General features: G+C 49.0%; 1 protein-coding gene across 1 annotated transcript in view; it reads right to left on the bottom strand.

Annotated features, from left to right (window-relative positions):
- The window catches only part of GALNT17 (polypeptide N-acetylgalactosaminyltransferase 17), a 501,273-nt gene that overhangs the window by 67,980 nt on the left and 409,531 nt on the right, over positions 1-23,762 (bottom strand). Inside the window, exon 6 of the mRNA XM_007940592.2 lies at positions 21,738-21,855. Coding sequence (XP_007938783.1) covers positions 21,738-21,855 — 118 coding nt within the window. The remainder of the gene's footprint in view (positions 1-21,737; positions 21,856-23,762) is intronic.

Below are 23,762 nucleotides of genomic sequence, written 5' to 3'. Positions count from 1 at the left end.
GAGTAAAAGAAAAATCAATAAATAAAACAAATTGTAGCCGATGCCGTTGAGGCGTCCCAACTCACGGCACCCCACGTGTGTCAGAACGGAGCTGTGCTCCACAGGGTGTTCAACGGCTGCCAGCTTTCTGAACCGGGTTGCCAGGCCTTTCCTCCAAGGCCTGGGTGGACATGAACCTCATCATAACCTTTCAGTTAGAAGCCAAATACTTGCTGCTTAGGCTGCCTGGATACAGTCAGGGGTTACACAGGGCAAAGTGCTTCAATTCCAAAGAATGGGAAGGAGAAAGAGACAGCCTCCCTTAACCTAAGTCACAGGCTGGGAGAATCATACTTGAGGCCTATGACCTGGGTGACTTGAAGGCCTGGACAGCGGATGGAGGGCTGGGAAGCGGCAGAGTGACAGCACTTGGGACAACGGGAGCTGAGCAGGCAATGGCTCTGGAAGCCAGTCTGGATGAGGTCCTGACTGAACGATTATGTCTAAGATGACAGATGACGAACAGCCAGCTCTGATACAGGAGGTGCTGGCCGCAGGTCTGGGCGCCATCTGCTGAAGCTTGTCCCATCCCTCCCAGCACCTTCCCTTCCCCGTCACCCCCTGCCAAAGCCACCACAGAGGTGCTGGCAGATTCCTGCCTGCAGCACTGGTCTCGACAGAGGCGACCAGGCAGGAAGCAGTAATCCACGTCCTCAGGGAAAGTGAGGTGTGGCAGGGTGGAAGGGACCCCGTGAGGCACCGCTTGGTCCTCTCCAGAAGGAAAATCTGGGGTGATCCAACTCTGTGATCATCATCGGGGTCTAAGGGACTTTCTTGTTTTGAAATACCAACTTGCGACAACACTGCAGGATTTTATCATAAAATCCTTGATGAGAAAGATAGATGCCATTGAGTTGACTCTGACTCATGGTGACCTTGTTGTTGTTGTTATGTGCCGTCAAGTCAAACCCGACTCATAGCGACCCCTCCTTGGGTTTCCGAGGCAGTATCACTACGGAAGTAGGATTGCCCAACCTTCCTTCCGAGGAGTGGCTGGTGGGTTTGAACCGCTAGCCGTCTGGTTAGCAGGCAAGTGTCTTAGCCACTATGCTACCAGAGCTCCCCATGGTGACCTTATGTACAACTAAATGAGACACTACTGCTCCCGTGTCATCCTCACAGTCATGGGAACCTGTTTCTATAGCATCCTGTATCCTTGCAGTCATGGGAACCTGCTCCCACGTCATCCTCATGGGCACGAGCATGTTCAAGTCTGTTGTCGGAGCTACCCTTCCAGTCCATCTCCCCGAGGGTCTCCCCGCCCTCACTGGTCCTCTACTTCACCAAACATGATGTCCTCCTCCAGCGAGGGATCCCTCCTGAAGACATGTCAGAGCAAGCGAGTGGACAATGTTGTGATTTACCAGATCTTCGTAGGGAGTTCTGGTGGCACAGTGGGTAAGGCATTTGGCTAACCTAATGGTTGGTGGTCTGAACCCACCAGCCACTCTGCAGGACAATGATGATACAGTCTGTTTCTGTAAAGATCACAGCCTTGGAAACCCTCTGGGGCAGTTCTACTCTGTCCTATTGGGTCGGTATAAGTTGGAATGGACTTGAAGGCAAGGGTTTGTTTTTTTTTTTTAATTTATGGAAGTAGATTTCCAGGCCTTTCTTCTGAGTCTCTCTTAGTCTAAGCTCCGCTGCAATCTGTCCACATGGGGGACCCTGTCGGCATCTGAAATATTAGTGGCATAGCTTCTGGCATCATTGCAACCCATAAGCCACCGCAGCAGGACACATGGCCAGACACACAGGAGACTGAAAAATGATTATTTAGTTGCAAGTCCCAACGAACGCCCAGAGAGGCTAACAACTTGCTCTGGGCCTTGCAGTGGCCGGACTGGATGGGAAAGAAACTCAGGGCCTTGGCTCTCAAGGTTTTTAGATTCATGTCTCTAACGTTACGTGCCATGGGGCTAAACCAGATAGAGGAGGGAGGTGAGAATCCCCAGCCACGAGCCCTTGAGCACCAAGACTGCACGAAAGGACCTGGGATGGCCCTTCCAGCTTGCATCCTCAGAAAGCAGAGGCTGCTGGGGGAAGAGACGGCTGCTGATGGAGCTGCAGCCTCTGCGGAATGGCACTGCTCCCGGGGCTGGCCCACGCCGACCCCCTGGCATCCTCGCCTTTGATTTCCGTAATGTGATTGCGCTTGTGCCTTGCTGTCTGACAAAAGGTTAATTCCTGTTTGTCCTCTAATAAATGGGCTGCTCTGTGCTGGAAAAAAACAAGACAACAGAAGAGCCTCACTGCCATGTCTGAGTAACCCCGGTGCCAACCGCCTCCTTCTCTGTTTCCCCCTGGACCCCTGAAATTGTTAGCACCATCGCTCGCCCTCCCTGGCAGCATCAAGCCATTTACGGAGTAACTGCCTCTCAAGGAAAGATCACACTTTTCCGAACAGACTGCATCTCTGGCTGGAGCCTCGAACTGCCGGGAATGCAAATGCTTTTTAATTGGAGCGGACAGCCAGTGCTGGCTAGGAAGCAGGCTGAGCCCGCGACATCACAGATGTCCACTGGAGCCAGGAGGGCGGGGAGCGGATGGCCAAGCCACCCAGATTCGGGGGCTGATGCCTGTGGTGGAGGGCTCTACTTCTGCCTGGGGACTCTGCTGGCTCAGACATGCAATCTTCCATTCTCTGGCCAGAATTCCCTACTTGTCAGTCACGGGGATCAGCAAGGAAGAGAGACAGCCAGTGGCTCAGGCTTAAAGTCTTCACCTGGCTTAGTGGCCGTGTGAGAGTGTGTGAATCTGCCAGAAGCTCAGAGCAAAGGAAACAAAGGAGGCACCAGGAAATCTCCAGTGTTTTCTGGCCACATGTGAGGCCCCGAGAGGCACAGTGTAGCCCAGCTTTCCTGGCTTCTGCTGTGGAACGGGGATCATGAGCCTTCTGGGAAGAAATCAACCGCTTCCGGTTCTCAGTCTATCAAGCAGTTATCAGAATGCAGAGCTTACTGCTATGTCAGCACGTCTCCTCTATACTAAGCGTATGCTAAAAAGCTTACAAGGTATCAGGTATCAGCACAACGGCTCGCTAAACACCATCTCTTCTCCAGCACCCCTTGGATGTCACAGATTTTAATGGAGCACAGGACGCGTATGGGTTGGAGGCCAGTGGTCCATATTGAAATGTGGGCAGAGTGATTATGCACAACATCTAGTGATAAATCCTAAGAGGCTATTCCTATACGCAGAGCACTTCAGATGGGGAACTTGCCTGGCTTAAGGAGAGCCAGCCATGTGGGAGGAGAATTAACCCGGGGAAAAAAATCCCAAACACTAAGAAAATTCCTGCCTCTCTCACTCACAGGGGCTCAGGTCCAACCTCAAAGTCTTGTCACTCACTCTCAGTCTAAGTTTGGAAGCAGGAGGTAAAGTCTTCTGCACTGGGGAAAATCCACCTTTAACATAATAAAAATCAAAACCCATCGCCAGAGAGTCAATTCTGACTCACAGCGCCCCTAGAGGATGGAAGAGAACTGCCCCAAAGGGTTTCTGAGGCTGTCTGTCAATCTTTATAGAAACCAAGCTCAAACCAAACCCACTTTGAGTGGATCCCGACTGACAGCGCCCCTAGAGGACAGAGGAATACTTCCCCAAAGGGTTTCTGAGGCTGTCAATCTTTACAGAAGCCACGCTCAAACCAAACCCACTTTGAGTGGATTCCAACTGACAGCGCCCTAGAGGACAGAGGCGAACGGCCCCAGAGGGTTTCCAAGGCTGTAATCTTTACAGAAACTGAACGCCTCATCTTTCTCCTACAGTGCAGCTTCGAACCACTGACCCTTTGGTTAGTAGCCAAGTGCCCAACCACTGCACCACCACATTGTTAATATACACTGAATGAGATTCTCAAGGAGAAAGAGATCTCGTGACCCTACTGATGACGGCGTCAACCCTGATGCTTTTCTAGCACCAGTGGCCTTGAGTTGATTCCAATGTATGGTGACCCTGTGGGTGCAAGTAGACCTGTGTTCCACAGGGTTGTAGTTTTTTATATAATACATGTATTTCGTAAAAAATACACATAATAAAACATACACCCTATAGGGATTGAACTGTGTCCCCCAAACATATGTGTTATAAAACTTGACCCCTATACATACTGTGGTCATGATCCCATTCAGGAATGAGTTTTGCTCTGTTATATGAATGAGGCCGTATTAGTATCGCAGGGGGATGTCTTAAGTCAATCTCTTCAAGACATAAAAGAGCAGATTCAGCAAGCAAGCCAGCCAGCAGAGAGGGCAGAGGTAGACGCCACGGCCTGTGAAGACCAGCAAGGACCTTCCCCCAGAGCCGAGAGAAAGAGAAAGGCTTTCCTCAATCCAGCACCTTGAATCCAGACTGCCAGCCTCTTAAACCATGAGAGAGTACGCTTCTGTTTATAAAGCCACCCCTGGTGAGAGTTCCGTTATAGCAGCACTCAGTGACTAAGACACGCCCGTTCGACAATTCCCACACACACAGCTCACTGACAACAGTTACAAACTTCCCACTGTGTCCCTGTTCTACCTCTGCACCTACTGTTTCATCACTATTAACTGTTACTGTCTGCCCTTCACATCCTCACCTGTGCTTTAGAGTACTTGCTGTCATTGCGACCACATAGAGGTGATTCCTCAGTAGGGCACAGCGCTCAGGGCAGGCATTCTTTACATACTGAGCTAAACGGTTTCACTTAAAGATGACTTCGTGGGAGAGATCTGGCTCAAGATTCAAAAGTTTTTTCCAGGCAACAGAATCAGGGCTTCCTCCAGTCTCAAGTGTATCCTGTAAGTCTGGATTCCAGTAAGAATTTAAAATTCTTCTTCCACAATTTTCCTCCTTTTGATCTAGATCCATCTGTTGGGGCCCTGATGAAAATGTTGTCATGGTAGCCAGGCATCATCTGTTTCTTCTGGTGTCATGGCAACGCAGTTAGTAGCTCAGGTCCATAGTGTTTCCAATGGCTGGTTTTTTGGAAGTAGACTGCCAGACCTTCCTTCCAAGGCACCTTGGTGTAGACTTGAACTTTCAACCTTTTGGTTAGGAGCTGAGTACATGAACTATTTGCACCAAACATCAGCACTCCACCATGTCTTTGAAGGTGCAGCTGGAAGTGAATCTGGATTGCTCAGGCTCTGGGATCCTCTTCTGTGACCCTGTGTTACCCCATGCACATCAGTGTCACTGTTCTCATCACGCCGTGTCACCGTGCTTGAACGTAACCATTTTTCTTTTCCTTGCCTACCAGATTCTAAGACCCTTGAGGACAGGAATTATGATTTCTTTCTGTTTGTATCCCCGGCACCCACACTCTGCCATTTGGTAAATACAGAATAAATGAATGAGTAAATATGGAATAAATGAATGAGCTAGAGACAGAGTAAATGGAATGATGGCATAAAGGTGTGTCTTCGGTGATCTTAAATCCATGGTATTGAACAATGGGTCAAGTTTACATAGACAGCCACGGATCCCTGAATCATGGCTTCTCCACGTAGCTTCAGTGCTTCCCGCAGGACATTCCTCAGGACGTTTCTTTGTCTGATGCGACAGAAAGGAGTTCCATCCGGTTTCTTGACTCGGTATCAGCAGCACAGTGCAGTGCCAGAGGGGCCGCTAGGATCACAGCTGTCAGCACAGCCTCTGAAATTAGGAACGGGGCAACACCAGAGAAGGAGGCTGAGGATGGAGCGGCCGTCAGTCATGAGCTTAGAAGACTCACCCCACAGAAGAGAGGGCTGAGGCGTGAGAGGCAGTTGGGGCACCACTGTGTTTAACTGTCTGAAGGAATTTCATGCAGAAGAGGCATTGGACTTGTGTACAGAGCTCAGGTGAGTTGAGTCAATACCCATGCGTGACAGCCACAGGGAAATATCCCAGGAAAGCTGCCAGAAACAACCAATCCATCAGACTGAAAATCTAAGCCAGTTGCAGTCAAGTGGATTCCACTCATGGTGACCCCGTGCCAAGCCCATGTGTGCCAGAGTAAACCCACGCTCCGGAAGATTTTCAAGGTTGTGGCCTCAGAGGAACACACCAGCAGGTCCTGCTTCCAAGGGGCCTCTGGGTGAGTTTGAACTGCCAACCTTTTGGTTAGGAGTTGCTTAACTGAATGCCAGGGACTATGAAAGCTACAGTGAAATCAATTTTGAGGCCCCCTTGAGTGGTGGATTCTGCCCGTGGAGTCAGGAGTCCGTGGGTTCAAAGCCCGGCTCCTCCATTTGCTAGCTCTGCCACTCCGCTTCCTCCACTGGGTGGTGTTAAGAATGACAGGACACTGCAAAGCTCTCAGAATTAAATCAGGCAGTGAGCACTTGGCACAGTGTCGGCATGGGGGTCCACATTCTAAAACGCTGGCCGTTTAAGACAATGATTATTTCCAAAGGCCCAAAAAATCCAGTGGCAAGAGGGTGGTGAAGGCAGTGAGTGCTTCGTCAGGGAAGAATTCAAGCACATGCCCACTGACTGACTACCGGCACAGACAGGCTACTGTTCATTCTACATGGGCTGGCAGACATCTCCCCTCAAAAACTGCAGACAGAGGCAGAAATGCCTCCTCATCTGTGTGTAAGAACCATCTGGAGAAAGCAACACGGTCAGTTCTCTCAATTCCATTCCTAATTTGAAATGCTCCGATGACACCACATCAGAGCAACCCTTTCCGTGCTGAAACTTCAGAAGACCCCTTGCTATCCAGCTGATTCCAAACCCTGCAGCACTGAGTAGAGCTGCCCCAGAGGGTTTCCAAGGCTGTAAATCTTCAGGAAGCAAAGCCCAAGCCAAACCCTCTCCCATGTAGCCATTTCTGACTCACGGCACCCCTAGAAGACAGAAGAGAGCTGCCTCAGAGGTTTCCAAGGCTGCAAATCTTCACAGAAGCAAAACTCAAACCAAACTCGCTGCCACTAAATCAATTCAGACTCACAGCACCCCTAGAAGACAGAGTGGAACTGCCCCATAGGGTTCTCCAAACTGTTAATCTTTATGGAAGCAAACCCTAAACCAAACCCATTGCTGTGGAGTCAATGCCAACTCACAGCACCCGTAGAGGACAGAGCAGAACCGCCCCATAGTGTTTCCGAGGCTGCAAACGTTTACAGAAGCGGACTGCTGCATCTTTCACCCCTGGAGCACCTGGCGGGTTTGCACCAACAACCTTTCAGTTAGCAACTGAGCACTTAATCACTTAATCACCTCCTTCATCAATGACACAACTTTTCCTGCCTTCTCGGTCACCATGGGCAAGCACAGGGTGCGTCTGTTTCGGCATGCATACGAGAGGCTGGAGACTGCTTCCCTAGCAATGGGTCCTCCAGACAGGAATTTAAATCTTTCCTCCGCACAGATGGTGGATAAAAATAGCTACAATTTCTGGCCTCAGAAAAGAGTACTATTTGCCAAAAAATGGTATCAAATAGTGTTATTTCTCCTTGCAGCCCTAGAGCTCGGGTAGCATATATTCTACACACTTCTTTTATAAATGAGGGAGGCTCGGCAAAATTCCTGCCTGAAAAGATCCTGAACTTAGGACAAGGAGGAAGTCAGCTGAGACGAGCCCTGGGAGAAAGGCAGGAGGCATATTGATTTACTCAGCAAGTGTGGAAGGATGTGAGGAAGGCCTGTGTGCATGGGTCAGCGGGAAGGAATCCATTTGCAGCTGCCCAGCCAAGCCTGCTCGGATCTCTCCGCAGTCACTAGGGAGGAGAGGCGCACAGAGGCACCGGAACATTCCAGTAGGGCTCACGCTCAATCAGGTGAGCCTGATTGGTTCCATGCTTGAAGGACCTCGGCAGTCGGGCAGCCTCCCTTGTGTCTGACCTCTCAATTTGTAGTTTTCTCCCTACTCACGCTCTGCTTTTCTGGCCTTTCTCCTGCCCCGGTCCACAGCCCTCTCCATCTTGTCTCAGGTTCCCTGTTTTCTACTGATCCAAATCCCAAACTACTCCCATTATGGATGGAACCGTGTGGCCCAGAAAAGAGATGCTGATGTTCTAACCCCGGTACCTGCGAAGGTGGCCCTGTTTGGAAACAGTCTTTGAAGGTGTTATCAGTTAACATGAGGTCATACTGCAGCATGGTGGGTCCTTATCCTATATGATGGTGTCTTTATAAAGAGGAAATACACAGAGACAGGGGACAGGAGAAGAACACCAGGAGATGCTGGCGCCACGAGCCAGTGAGCACCTGGAGCCACCAGGTGGGAGAGAGCAGGGAAAAGGTCCTCCCTCAAGGCCGAAGAAGGAAACAACATGGCCAACACCCTCATCTCAGACTCCCAGCCTTCAAGGCCACAAGACAGAAACATTCTGTTCTCTGGGGCCATCCCGTTTGTGGCATTTTGTTACGGCAGCCCTAAGACACTCAAATACCCTCCCAGGTGCTCAGCCCTCTGACCAGCTGTTGTGAAGATATTATATACACACATTTGTCAATGTAACGTTTTTCAGGCATACAATTTTGTGACACCAATTACACGAATTGGGTTGTGTAATCTTCACCAATGTCCACGGCTCAGTCTTCTATCACCATAAACAGAGATGCGGTACTTCCTAAACAACAACTCTCTCTGGCCCCCTCCCTCCAGCCCCTGGTAACCATGGATACATTTTTCTGACCTGCTCTTGTATATAACCCTCCTCCATGTTCCGAGTTAGCCCCGGCCCCACATGACGGAGAACGCAGTCTCTGGACTTGGACTGCTTTTGTGGCTCTGCCACTTACTTAACCTGTGTGTGCCTCAGTTTCCCATCTGTAAAATGAGAAGTAGATAAGTACATCTACAATGCAGGGCTGCACCCAGCACATGGTGAGCACAGTGACCGTGACAGCTGTGACCCTAAGACCAGTCTCTCGGTGCAGCTTTGCTCTGGGAATCCCCTAACAGACCCTTCCCACTGTGCACACTGGCTCCCATTTCAATGTCCAGATTCCTGTTGAGTAGCCTCCAGGTACTTGGTCTCAATCTGTGCTTCTCAACCTCTTTTCCATTACTGCCTCCCTAAGGATCCTTTCAGGAGCTCTGGCAGTGCAGTATAAAGCATTCGGCTGCTAATCATAAGGTCGGCTCTTCAAACCCACCAGCTGCTCTACAGAAAGATGAGGCAGTTTGCTTCCATAAAGATTGACAGCCTTGGGCACCCCGTGGGGCAGTTCCACTCTGTCCTCTAGGGGCGCTGTGAATTGGAATCAACTCCACGGCAGTGGGTTTGGTTTGGGCTTTGCTTCTTTAAAGACTGATAGCCTTGGAAACTCTCCGGGGCAGTTCTCCTCTGTCCTCTAGGGGCGCTGTGAGTCAGAATCGACTCTATGGCAGTGGGTATGGTTTGGGCTTGGCTTTAGTAAAGACTGACAGTGTTGGACACCCTGTGGGGCAGTTCCACTCTGTCCTCTAGGGGCACTGTGAGCTGAAATCGACTCCACGACAGTGTGTGCGTGCTCTGTCTTCAGACCACCTTCCCCAGCTCCAAACCTGCCCTAGTAACCCTCATTCACAGGTCCCACCCCAATGAGCCCCGGCACCCCTGGCATGCCTCTGAGCTCCTTTTCCTTTGATAACTTTCCAAAAGAGCCCCAAATTCCCCACAATCATAGTGAGCCTGATGGAAATGGCTGGTTTTCTGGGTGAGCAAAAAAAAAAAAAAAAGAGCCGCTGGTGTGCGTGCAACCCGGGCAAAAGCATACAAAAGTAAAGGACAGCTTTTTATGAAAATTTGCACATTCTTAAGTCTCTTTCAGGTCCAGAGAATGGACCTTTGTCATTTCTTAGCGGCTATTCTTGTGGAGGAATGGCATTTGAATGTATCTCACAAAAGTTAAAAAGAAAAAGAATATAAACACAGGCTTCAAAAAATAACTGAGGTTTTAATTTTTCCCATTTCTGTCACATAAAGGAAACACAGTTGCAGTTCCAAGCTTGAGCACTTTACAACGTATGGAGTTGTCAAATGCACAGTGTATTTATTTCAGTTTTAGACTTTCACAAAAGGGAGGAAATTAATTACAAAGTGGTTACATGTGGTACCATTTCATTTTCTGTAAGGCAGACAGTGGCTCTGCGTGGCTGTCAGATAGAAGGCGTCCCCACACGCAGCCTTCTGTACCGGCACGCTCAGTGGTTCCAAAGTTGACTGTCACCATTGGCAAACCCACCACCGTATTCCCACTTTGCCTTCTCCCTCCCAAGCTAACTGCTTTGAGTAAGAACTTCTCCAGGGACAAAGGCCATGGGCATATATAATGTTCTTGTTGAGGTAGGCCAGCATTGTCCTTGACCTTCAAGGATAATTAGAGAGCCTCCAGCACAAACCACCTGGCTTTAGAACCCAGTAAAGAGATGTCAGAGATGCTTCTAGGCTCGACTCTGGAATTGCAGTGGGGACTGCAGTGGAGTGAGGAGCTGGCCTCTGGCATGCTCTGCCTTGTTCCGAGGGCCTTTCAATGCAGCCACCAGCCATCATCATGTTGCAGAAAGAGTGGGCAAGATAGCCGGGACACACTCCTGTCCCACGTGCTTTCCAAGATGGCTGTCTGCATTGTTGGTCTGGTCAATCATTTCTCCCTCTGCTCTTCCTGGCTCTCCAATTCCCTCGATACGCTCTCCAGCCCTGAGATCTGCTCGGGCCCCAGCCCCTGAGGCAGTGCTGTTCAGCCTCTCTTCCACTGCCCACTTCTCTGACCCTGTAGGTACCCACAGCGCAGGTACACACAGCCTTAGTCCCACAGGACCTGAGACAGCTGGCTAAGTGACCCTTCCCCTGTGGCGTCTTGTAAATCCAAACTGGTTAGCTGCTGTCCAGTCAATTCCGACTCCTTGGGGACCCCATGTGTGCAGAGAACTGCCCCACGGGGTCTTCAAGGCTGTGACCTTCTACAAATGGGTCATCAGGCCTTTTTTCCAAGGCATCTCTGGGTGGGTTCAAACCACCAACTTTACAGCCAGTTGTTGAATGATTAGCCATTTGCAAAACCCAGGACTCCTTTGTCATCTTAGCAGGAGGAGAAAAAACCACCACCAAACCAGTTGCTTTGAGTTGCTTCTGCTCACAGTGACCCTGTATATCAGAGTAGAACTGTGCTCTGTAGGGTCTTCAGTGGCTGTTTTTTTTTTCTCCCCAGATGTAGATCACCAGGCCTTTCTTTCAAGCCACCTCTAGATGGATTCAAACTGTTAACCTTCCCGTCAGCAGTGAGCATGTTCAACAGATGCGCCACTCAGGGAAAAGGGGGTAAAACATTCACTAGACAACGCCCAGTGGCCCAAAGGACAGAACACCAAAGATGGATTGCCTGGGGCTTCACTATCCACACAACAGCCAACCCTGTGCGGCGTCCAGACACTCACCACTTTCCTGTTGACAGCAGCAGCACACAAACTGCCCGAGTTGATTTTGACTCATGGTGACCCAATGTGAGTCAGAAGAACTGTGCTCCGTAGAGTTTCCGGTGGCTAATTTTTTGGAAGGAGTTTGCCGGCCTTTCTGCCGGGGCACCTCTGGGTGGACTCAGACTGCTCTTCCTTGGATTGCAGCTGAGTGTGTTAACCACACATGCCACCCAGGACGGCTGGCGGCAGTAACCCTGAAATCAGCAGCATTTGTCACAGGAGTTCCTGCAGGCTGAGCTCACCCACTGTACCCACGGCTTGTGCACAAGCCTCCGCCCACCGTGGGCTCAGGGCTGTAGGAAGAGAGGCTTACACCCTTGTGCCTCTTCTTCATGGTGTGGTGTTCAGCAAGCCGACACAGTACCAGGAACCTGAGCGTCACACTCAAAATAGAATAGGGACAGGCAGATTCCCAGTCTGTTTCCCAGGGAACAGTGACAAATGGTAGCAAACATCCCAGGATGCCACCTTCCAATCCCCTGCCCCAGAAACGCAGAGCCATAAATCACCCAAGTCACAAACGTTCCAACTGGAGAGATGGTGTAAATCCAAGTTCACATTTATAGAGGATCAAATTATTGCTTTATTCCCAGGGAGATGAATGAGAGTGACAGACTTTTTGGAGTTGTAAAAATAGATGGATGCTTCCTGTAAGATAACTCACAGATGCCTACGGTAATTTACAATAGGTCTGGCAGGCTGGAAGAGGGCAGGGGGAATACCTGACCCAATCCCCCACTACTGTCCGGTGGCAGAGTGAGTGGTTTGGTGTTTATGATAATACACGTCACCACAGCAAATCCGTCTCCCTAACAGAAGTGCATTAGACACCATTTATAAAAATATCAACAGTGCCCTTCTGCTGTGTGAACTATATGATAGACATAAATATAACACCATTTATGGATGAGGAAATCCAATTTCATGCCGTTTCAAACACATTTCCTTTTATTACATAACTATGGCTCTCTGTATATGAGATAGTGTATTACAGGAAACATACGTATGGGGATGGTGTCTAAGTGTGTGGACACAGAGGAGCTGTGAAGGCCTTATGGTTGCTATGAGTCAGAATCGACTTGATACAGTGGGTTTTGTTTTTTGGTGAATGCTGCATCTATTACAAATAATATAAGTATTCTATTACAAAATAGAATTCTATTGCAAATAGAATTATTTTATGATATGCATTCTATGCAAAGGAGCTCTCGTGGCACAGTGGCTAAGGCATTTTGCTACTAACCAGGAGGTTGGTGGTTTGAACTCACCAGCTACTCCATGGGTGAAAGATCAGGCAGTCTACTTCCATAAAGACTGACAGCCTTGGAAACTCTATGGGGCAGTTTTACTCTGTCCTCTAGGGGTCCTGTGAGTCAGAATTGACTCAACTGCAGTGGGCTTGGTTTGGGCTTTGCTTCCATGAAGACTGACAGCCTCAGAAACCCTATGGGGCAGTTCCGCTCTGTCCTAGAGTCACTATGAGTTGGAATTGCCTTGATGGTACTGGGTTTGGTTTTTATTCTATACAAGCAAAAACCTGAGCGCCTATTACATGACTGTATCACTGCCTAATCTGCAGAATGTCACAGGTACCTGGATGGTGGGACAAAGAGGTACTGTGGATGAAGAAATACTGCAAGCAAAAGGCGGGGGAAAGCCTTCTAGAGCTTTATTGCCAGGCAGACTTTGGTTGAAAGCTGGCTCTTCTGTTGATTAGCTGTGAGATCTCAAATGAATGACGTGGTCACCTGTAAAATGTGATCACTAATTATGAATTCACCAGGTTCTTGTGAGGCCTGAGTAATACAAGGTTTGCAGAATGCATAGCACAAAACCTGGCCCAGTGTCAGTGACGATTGACAGTAGATTTGTAACTTTTAAGTCCATAAGGAAACTCTCCCAGACCGTGGACTGTCCTGCATCATGTTTGGGAGATGATTAAACGTGTGCATATAACTGTCAACACTTGTGCAAATGAAGGCTGAACATCTCTACGTTTTATTGTATCACATTGCACCTCACTGAAGCACATACAGAAAGGCAAAGGATAGAGGTCATGAAAGGGCCAGTGGTTGCCAGTGGTTCCAGAAGAGGTGAGAAGAGGAACGGTAGAGCACAGGGCCTTTGAAGGGAAACGAAGCTATTCGGCTCCGTATGGTAATGGTGGATACAGGGTGTTCCATTTGTCAAAACCCATGCCTGTACAACATGGAGAGCCAACCCTAAAGTAAACTCTAGACTTCAGTTAATAACAATGTATCAGTTTTGCCGCATCAATTATAACAGATGTGTAACAGATGCTAGATGTTAATAACAGGGGAAACCATGTGTAGAGAAAGTAGGGGTGCTATACTAAAGCCACTCTAAAAATCTATTATTTCATACACACACACACACACACACACACATCTATCTATCTATGTGTATATATAATATATAGAGAGAATGCAGAAAATGAATAATGGCTGCAATGAATTTAAACACATACAATATATTTAAAACAAAAACTTGAGTCCACAGTATTACTAAAACCCTCTCACACACTCAACCACGCATGCATGCACACAGAAACTCATTGGTCATCTTTGCAGGTTGCTATGGCATTAACTCATTATTCTAAAAATGCTTAAACAAAAGGAAAGAATCAAGAGTTTACCCTGCCTTTCTTGTTTGAACTGTATTTCAGCGTGCCCAAATAATTGATGAGGGAGAGTTCTTTTTTCATAGAAGAATTACAGCTTATAAATACAGAATGAATACAAAATGTAAAAATCACCATTGTGTAGGTTTGAATGGATCGAGGCAATGACCACCAGTGGCTGCTACCACCACTCCGTCAAGGTCGATGGGGATGACAGGATGGATGAATGGGAATCAGGCTGGTGACGCCCGAAGCCACCGCAGAATCTTAACATCATGAAAAGTCAGACACCCGGGCATTGCGTATCTCCTGATGCAGTATCAGGAGTGTACAGCTTCACTGAAGGAATTCTTAGGACAGAAAGAGAGGAGGGGGGCAGGCAGGAAACTGAGTCTTCTAATTAAGCTTCTAGATCTAATTACAGTTTAGACATTAGCCCGGCAGGATTCTGCAGCCGGGCATCACTGTATTATCTCAAGGCTCTCCCCACACTGACTGACACACTGGGGAAATCTGGAGTCACCTGATTTGAGATCATTTCAAAGTAATCTATCCTCCTCTTGGGGAATTTTTATTTTTTTCTCTCGTAACATTTAGACATGACACTACATCCCGGTAATACTTTCTGATTAATGTTACGGAGAACAAGATGAAACCTTTCAATTTCTAATCTTGTTTCTTTCCTAGTCTTAGAAAGACTTTTTTTTTTTTTTTTCCCTTTGACTTCAGTGTATCGATTAATTTGGTCACAAGCAAGACGTCTTCCGTCCCAGCAATAGCCTTGTTGTTAACACTGTTATTTTACCTTCGGTAAGACTTTCTATGCTGGTGATGTTCCTTTACTTATCGAGGGTGGAATTAAAAAGTAACAAAAATATCACAGTTCGAAGGACTGCAGAAAAAAAACAAAACAAAGCCACTGCTATGGAGCTGACTCCAATTCCTAGTGACCCAACAGGACAGAGGAGAACCGCCCCAGAGGGTTTCCAAGGCTGTCAATCTTTAAAGAAGCAAACTGCCTCATCTTTCTCCCATGGAGCAGCTGGCGGGTTCGAACCACTGACTTCTTGGTTAGCAGCCAAATGCTTTAACAAGTACTGCACCAGAACTCCTCAGAAAGACTGCAGATGGATCTATTTCTGGTGAGGGGAGAATCACCAAGACAAGGTAGTATTCTCTTATTAAAAATTCCCCATTAAGTAAAGCACGGGATCTGTGTAGTTACTTATAGGTTAATTCGTATGTGTGAATACGTACGTCTACACAGTAGAAGAGACGCCGTGTATGTGTGTGGTTAGCTGCTGTTGAGTGGTCACCTCATGTACAACAGGATGAAATGCTACTTGGTCCTGTGTCATCCTCAAGATCACAGGTGTGTTCACGTCCATCACTGCAGTTATTGCGCCCATCCGTCCGTTCATCCATCCACCACACTGAGGGTCTCCCTCACCCTGGCTGGCCCTGGACTTCACCAAACACAATGCCCACCCCCAGCACCTGACCCCTCCTGATGACGCATCCCAAACCAGTCAGAGATGCTCCATTGTGATCCCTTCCTCCGCCCTACCCTCTTCCCCTCCCGCCCTCCCTCTTCCTTCCACCCTCCTCATCCTCCTTTTTAAAATAAGGTTTCTGTGGGGTAACTTTTAGAAGGAGATCCCAGGTCTTTCTTTCTAGTCTGGAAGCCCCACTGAAACCTGTCCACTGTGGGCGAGCCTGCTGGTATTTGAAACACTGGTGGCATGGCTTCCAGCACGATAGCAACAAATACACCACCACAGTATGATCAAGTTATAGACTCATAGCTAGATGAGTCGTGGTACACGTAAGTGTGTGTGTTAACTACATACACATATATGGATATATATACACATGTGCATGCGCGTGCGCGCACGTGTGTGTGTGTATTACACAAAGCTCTGATATTTTTTTAAATGGGGATGGATCTCCTAAGAATGCATTTATTATGCACCTAATGTGTGCTCTGAGCCATGTAAAGCAGCACAAGCTGAGAAGGAGGAGAATACAGTTTTTGAAACAGAGCACTTTCCATACGCCATCCTTCTTCACCAACAGCCTTGCAGTCACCAGCTCATGAAAAGTTAAAAGGAAACAGATCCTGGCCCTAAGGGGTCTTCTACATACAAACTACTATAGTGTGGTCTACTACGGCGGTGGTGGTCTCGGAGACCACCTGGAGGAGGGCCTTCAAAGAGGAGGATGCTCACCTGTTCTCCTTCCTGACCAAGGTGTGTATCTGCCAGGTTGACACTGGAGTCCCTGGGTAGCTCAGACAGATAATGCACTCGGCTGCTAACTGCAAGGCTGCAAGTCCAAATTCACCCAGAGGTGCCCTGTAAGAAAGGCCTGGTGACCTGCTTCTGAAAAAATCAGCCCCATGGAGGACAGCTGTCCTCTGACACACAGGGGGTCACCGTGACTCAGAATTGGCTTGATGGCAACTGGCTGGCTGATGGTGGGGTACAGACCAGTATCTCCCAGAGCCAGGTATACACAGGAATCCCCGGAGTGCCTGTAAAGCACAGGTACAGGGCCCCACCTGAGTGTCTGAGCCAGTGGGTCTGGTGTGGGACCGAGACTTTGCACTCTGATCAGTTCCTGGGTGATGCTGCTGCCGCCACGGGTTGTAGACAACGCTGTGGGAAGCACACAGCACTGTGTAGACGGTGGCTTCCTGAGCCACACCTTGGGCCACGGGGCACCCACCACGTTCAAGCCCCACTTTAAAGGACGGGCTGAAAACCAAGGGCGGCTCTCAGCGTGCAGAGGTCTGGTGCACATGGAGCAAGAGACATAAACACTGCTACCACTCCTGCATCAATCCGAGATATGCCTGCGAGTACGCTTTAAGAGGCAGCTTATTGCCCACGAGGGTGATATCCAAGCCCAGATCCATCTGACGCTGCGATAAAGACCTGCCTGCCGAGACCGGCCAGTGGGGGGTGAGGGGAGAGTAGAATGCCACGGAGAAGACACAGCCGGCGGCACTGTGCTCCCGGAAGCGGCTCTGCACAGCGCCCAGCACCAGCCCAGCCTGCCGGCAGGAGGTGGGGGGCGTGCAGCCCCCACCATTGACTGGGGGTCCAGGCCCCGGGCGCACTAGGTTGTGCCCACTCCTGTGTGCTGTGGGTACTGGATGGAAACCGCCAAGCCCCCCCCCTTCCTTTAGAGACAGCCCTGTCTGCACAGTGTTACCTGCACACCACCTCCACCCTCCAACCTGGCAGAGCCTCGCACCCCGAGCAAGTACCACTAAGCGTGGGGACAGGAAAGTCTCCCCAGCAAGTCTCAGCAACGGGTGTCGCTCTCGCTGCCTCTTCTCCAGCTGCAGTCACATCCGGGTGGATGCAGTTTGTTCATTTATGGTGAAGTCCTTCATGATGTTTTTACAAGGAGCCGAAGAACAGGAAAATGACGTCTTTGGTATAATACTGTTGTTGTTGTTGTTGTTGTTATGTGTTGTCAAGTCGGACCCGACTCATAGCGACCCCTCCTTGGGTTTCTGAGGCACTATCACTATGGAAGTAGATGGCCCCATCTTCCTTCCGAGGAGTGGCTGGTGGGTTTGAACCGCCAGCCTCCTGGTTAGCAGTCAAGTGCCTTAGGCACTACGGGTGTAATTCCTCAGCCCGACATTATCTGACCTTAGGTCTGTTAACTAACCTCTCTGGGTCTAGGTTTTCTTTTGTGTAAAAAGCAGTGTCCCTGCTGCCCCTGGGTCATGCAGCCCCACAGGGACAGTGCCGCATCCAACATGGGGCTCTCTCCCCTGCTGGGTACAAGCTCCCCTTCACTGGCCCCGTCGAGCCGCCTTCAAACCGCGTGTTGTGGTCGATTCTGACTCGCCGGGTCCCCGGCCGCGTGGGTCACGGCAGCACTGGCGCCACAGGATTTTCAGCGGCTGATTTCAGATCACTAGGCCTTTCCTCCGGGAGTCTCTGTGTGGACTCGAACCTCCCACCTTTCAGTTAGGAGCCGAACACATTAACCACCTGCATCATCTGTGCATCCAACAGAGGCTCCTTGCAGCACACAGAGACACTCAGATCTCTCTTGTCTTTACATTTAAACAATAAAGAAATAAAGCTTACCTGTCTCCATGCAATGCTACCCTTCACAGATAAGTAACTGGGACAAGTTTCCGTTTCGTCCCACTGAGTCACCAAGTCATTCTAACTGGCTGGCCTCCATTGCCTCTACTCATGGGCAACTCGCAATAACCACTCATTACATTAATCTGACAAATGTTCACGGAGTTCCTAACACATGCCAGGCATGGTTCTATACACTGAGGACATAGAAGAACAAAGATCCTTGCCCCGTGAATTTGCAATTTAGTGAGAGGAAGACAGGTACTAAGCAACAGGCATAATAAGTAAGTAAATCCTATGGTGTGTTGAGGTATTGCTGGTTCAGTGCTGGAATTCTCCTCTTCCAGGCAGGCGACCCGGGTTTGATTCCTGGTCAATGCACCTCATGCACAGCCCACTCGTCTGTCAGTAGAAGCTTGACCAAGACAGACAAGGAAGAAAGGCCTGGTGACCTACTTCCAAAACTCAGCCAGTGGAAGCCCTCTGCAGTCCGATCCACACCCAATCACGGGGATGGTGCAGGAAACGGCAGTGTTCTGTTCCATTGTGCGTGGTGTCACCATGCACAGGGCCTGACTTGGTAGCAGTTAATAACAACAACGTGGCAGGCTTGAAGGTGACGAGTGTGGTGGAGAAAAGCAAACAAAAACGGCTGCCAGCCAGTTGATTCTGACTCACGGTGACCCCGTGTGTCACAGCAGAGCTATGTTCCACAGGGATTCCAACAACTTTTCAGAAGAACCCCAGGTCTTTCTTCCAATGCCCCTTTGGGTGTACTTGAACCCCTATCTTGTTCTGTTAGTGGAGTAGCACCGGAAAGAAGGAGAAGGTGGGAGCAGAGTTGGGATGTAAGTTACAAGTCAAGTGTCAGTATGCTGGGTCCAGATCTTTTACACCAATTCCATTCAGAAAGGATGAATGACGAGTATATTAGCTTTGATAATAAATGAATGGGCTTTTTAATTGCTGGGCTTTAAAAAGAAATCCTCTGCAAATCCCAGTGAAGCAGGAACTCAGCCTGGAATTGAAGGCACAGTTACAAGAGTCTGTAGCCTTCGAATGGAGGGATGTTAGCACCCAGGGAGGGTCGTTCTCTATCCCCACCATCCCCGTCACCCCTGCAGCCTGGATATCCACTGCACCACAAGGGCACATGCCTTTCATTCCTCAAGGAGACAGCAAGAGGGCCATGGGGTGTTTTAAATGTATGGGGCAGTCTCATGGATTGAACTGTGTCCCCCCAAAATATGTGTCAACCTGGCTGAGCCATGATCCTCAGTGCTTTGGCAAATCACAATGATGTAATCATCCCCCATGGTGCGATCTGATGTGGTCAGCCCTGATCTGAAGTAAAGAGAATAGGGTGGGATGCAACACCCTAACTCAGGTCTCAGCCTTGGTTCCATATAAGGGGAACTTTCCCTGGGGTGTGGCCTGCATCGCCAAGAAAGGAGAGAGAAATAGAAGCAGAGAAAGATGGACCTCAGTACCACCAAGAACGAACAGCCAGAAGCAGAGGGCATCCTTTGGACCCAGGGCCCCTGTGCTGGGAACCTCCTAGACCCAGGGGAAGACTGATGCCAAGACACTCGGCGATCTCCAAGGGATACTGGGCCCAGGGATGTTGATGGGAAACGAGGACCTTTCCCTGGAGCCTTCCCTGAGGGCTAGCTGATGCCCCGAATTCAGACTTCCAGCCTCCTCAACTCTGAGAGAATAAACTCCTGCTTGTTAAAGCCATGCCCTTGAGGTATTCTGTTACAGCAGCACTAGATGACTCAGAGAGGCAGTTAGGGGTAGACCAGGAAGCCCAGGGGCTTTGACTGGCATAAGGGTCTACAGTGCTTACTACCTGGTTAGAAGAAAGATGAGAATGCAGTGAAGGAAGGCAGAAGAAATTCAATAAATGTTAAGCCTTGTAACCGTGACCTGAGTTGTTTCCAACAAGTCTGTTTCCCAGGGATCCAAGGACGCGATGGTTCGGGACAGAGGGCAGCAGACACACAGACCCAGCCTGGCCTCCCCTCCAGAGCATACAATCACAGCATCGTGAGAGACGCTACCCCAGCCACAGCATATCTGCCACTAACTGGTTACCAGGTTCTGCGAGTCCCATCACCGGTTCCCTGAACTCTACAGTGAAAAAGCTGGACATCAACAGTTGCCAGCTTCTGTTTTGCATTTGTTTATTTTTACAGTAGAATCCTTTTTTTCAAACAAAATCCTCAGCACGACTCAGGATATAAAATCTATAAAGGTGGAGCTGATCTGGGTGGGGGCTTCCTCCTCACCATGCTCCTCTCCAAGAAGCTTTTCTGAGGACAGGGGGCCCCACAGAGCGTGGCCTTTCCCCTCTCTGGCATCTTATGATTCTCTGATGGACAGGAACTGTCCAAATACGTGTCATGGAAATAGCACTTTAAGGAGATAAAGCAGAGCCTCATTATTCGTGGATTCTGTATTTGTGAATTCGTCCACTTGCTGAAATTTACTTGTCATCTCCAACTGAAGGCTTGTGATGGTTTGGGTCAATTGTGCACATGCACAGGACAATGAAAAATCAGAGTCACCTGACGTGCACGCTCCCAGCTGAGGGTGAACCAGCCCTGGCTTCTTTCTCCTCTTCTTCTGCAAACAAGGGTCCTTCTCACAGCGTATCTTGTGCTGCGTGTTTTGCATTTCTGTGCCGTTAGTTGGTGATTTTGCTGTTTAAACTGGCCCCACGCACAGTGCTGAAGGGCTGTCTTGCGTTCCTAAGCACGAGAAGGCTGCCATGTGCCTTACGGAGAAAATGTGTGTGAGAGGAGCGTCCTTCAGGCCTGAGTCAGAGTGCTGCTGGCCATGAGTTCAAGGTCAATAAGTCAACCATAAATGTTAACTAAGGGGTCTTTAAACATAAACATGCACAGAAAAAGGGACGTGTTGATTGGCTGATGGAAATACTGTAACCGCAGGGTTGCAGGAAACTGATCCTGCATTTTCCCTGGATCTATGGTTCAGCCGGTGACTATGGAACCACCACAAGTAACAGGAAGTGACTATAATTTAAGTTCGAGAAACATGTAAGGAGAGAACTACACTGAATAGGACTGGGAACCAAACTCTCTGGCTAATGTCACAAATGGGTCACAGAGTCATGAGGCAAATATTGTGTCTTCTCTGAGTCCAATATTACCCTCTTTTAAGAGGGGTAACAACCTGTTCAAACATCCCTCAGAAGCGGGGCTGAAGTAAAGGAGTTTGTCAATGCATCAGCTACGTCACTGCTGTTGTTAGCTGCCATCGTGTCAATTTTAGACACCCAGTGACCCCACATGACAGAGTGGACTGCTCCATAATTCCCTAGGCTACAGTCCTTATGGAAGCGGATCACCAGCTCTGTCTCCCACAGACCCATCTGCCGGGTTTGAACCACCAACCTTTTGGTTAGCAGCCAAGTGTTTAATCATTTGTGCCACCAGGTATTCTGCATCTGCCGCAAGAAGCATTTGGTGCACATCAAGGGTGACTCACCAGCTCTGTGCACAAACATGAAGAAACCAAGATGAAAGGGAGGCGTGTCACCAACCTTAATTCCAAGTTCTATATTTTCTCCTCCGTAAACATCCATCCCAGGGTCAAGAAGACCAATTTCACCGAAGAACTTCCTGTTGACCACGAAGGAGCAGCCAATCATGGCAGGTGTCCTGTGGGAGAAAGAGATGCTAAGCTTACTGAGGTCTGAGCTGGGTTACACTACTGCAAATTCAAGAGTTTCCCTGAAGGCCCTCCATTCCCACGCCCCGTCTTTCTGTAAAGCTACCTTTTGGTTTCAAAGAAAGCAGGGGATTCAGAGGTACTGGGAATAACCTGGCTTCTCTGTAGACTGGACAAGGACTGGCTTCAAGTAGCAGATGGTGAATACAAACCTGAAAACTGGGACCCTTGCTCTGGAGTGCTCACCACGCTCCTAGTGATAGCTGTGTGACAGCATGAGGTCCCAGGGGTGGTCTCAGAGAAGCTGAGAGGTGAGGAACAAGATGAGTCCACTCCCGATCTCAGGAAATGAGGAGAGCTTTAACAAGCTAGGAGTGTGAAGGGAAACTAGAGAGGGGAAGGTCAAATGGAAGGGACCCAATCCATCATATATAAAGAGCTCCTACAACTCAACAACAAAACCAATGCAATCAAAAAATGGGCAAAGGACTTGAATAGACATTTTACCAAAGAGGATATACAAATGGACAACAAGCACATGAAAAGAGGTTTGGCATCATTAAAAAAAAAAAAAATCCACTGCCTTTGATTCCAACTCATAGTGACCCTATAGGGTAGAACTGCCCCAGAGGGTTTCTAAGGCTGTATATTTTTACGGGAGCCAATTTACCACATCTTTCTCCCAAGAGGCGGCTGGTGGATTCGAACCACCGATATGTCCTACAGCAGCCAAGTGCTTAACCACTGTGCCACCAGAGCTCTTATCATTAGTCGTTGTTGTTGTTGTTATGTGCCGTCGAGTTGGACCCAACTCACAGCGACCCCTCCTTGGGTTTCTGAGGCAGTATCACTATGGAAGTAGATTGCCCCATCTTCCTTCCGAGGAGTGGCTGGTGAGTTTGAATCACCAGCCTTCTGGTTAGCAGTCAAATGTTTTAGGCACTATGCTACCAGAGTGCCTATCATTAGTCATTAGGGAAATGCGAATCAAAATCACAGGCAGATATCGCCTCACTGCCATCAGACTGTTGTTGTTATGTACCGTTGAGTCAGACCCACTCATAGCAACCCCTCCTTTGGTTTCCGAGGCAGTATCACTATGGAAGTAGATTGCCCCATCTTCCTTCCGAGGAGTGACTGGTGGGTTTGAACCGCCAGCCTTCTGGTTAGCAGTTAAGTGCCTTAGGCACTATGCTACCAGCTATGGTCAAAAAAATGGAGAGCAACAGGTGTCAATGAAGATACGGAGAAAATGCAGCCAGCATCCACTGCTGGTGGGAATGCAAAATGGTACAGGTGGTGTGGAAAAGAGTAACACATCAAACTACCATATGGCCCAGTGATTCCAAGCCTACTTATATATCCTAAAAGAACTGAAAGTAGGAACACAAACAAACCTGTACACCAGTGTTCATCGCAGCCCTTCTCGCCAACGGTCAACAGGTGGAGACACCCCTAGCTGCTCATCAACAGATGAGTGGGTATCAACCATGTGGCCCATACAGACAATGGAACATTACTCTGCCATAGAGAAAAGTGAAGCCCTGACACATGCTACAACGTGTGAATGTGCTTGGAGTTTCAAATCCACCCAGAGGAACCTTGGAAGAAAGGCCTGGTGATCTAGTTCCAGAAAACGAGCCACTGAAAACCCTTTGGAGAGCAATTCTACTCTGACGCACCTGGCAGCACCAGGAGTCAGCGTTGACAACAACTCGTACTGGTCACCTGAATTTGAGCTCTGCTACCAAACTGTGTGACTTTGGCCAAGTGAATGAAGCTCCCTGGGTCTCAGGTAAATCTCCAGAGTCCTGTTGTGTGGACTGAATGAGAGAAGCAATGACGGCGCCCACTGTACACGGTGGGCAATAAATGATGCATGTGGACCATCTCACTG

This window comes from Orycteropus afer, unplaced genomic scaffold (assembly GCF_000298275.1).
Source record: "Orycteropus afer afer isolate SDZICR_OR568_19922 unplaced genomic scaffold, OryAfe1.0 scaffold00006, whole genome shotgun sequence".
Classification (NCBI taxonomy): Eukaryota; Metazoa; Chordata; class Mammalia; order Tubulidentata; family Orycteropodidae; genus Orycteropus; species Orycteropus afer.
This window is presented reverse-complemented; position numbering and strand designations above follow the sequence as displayed.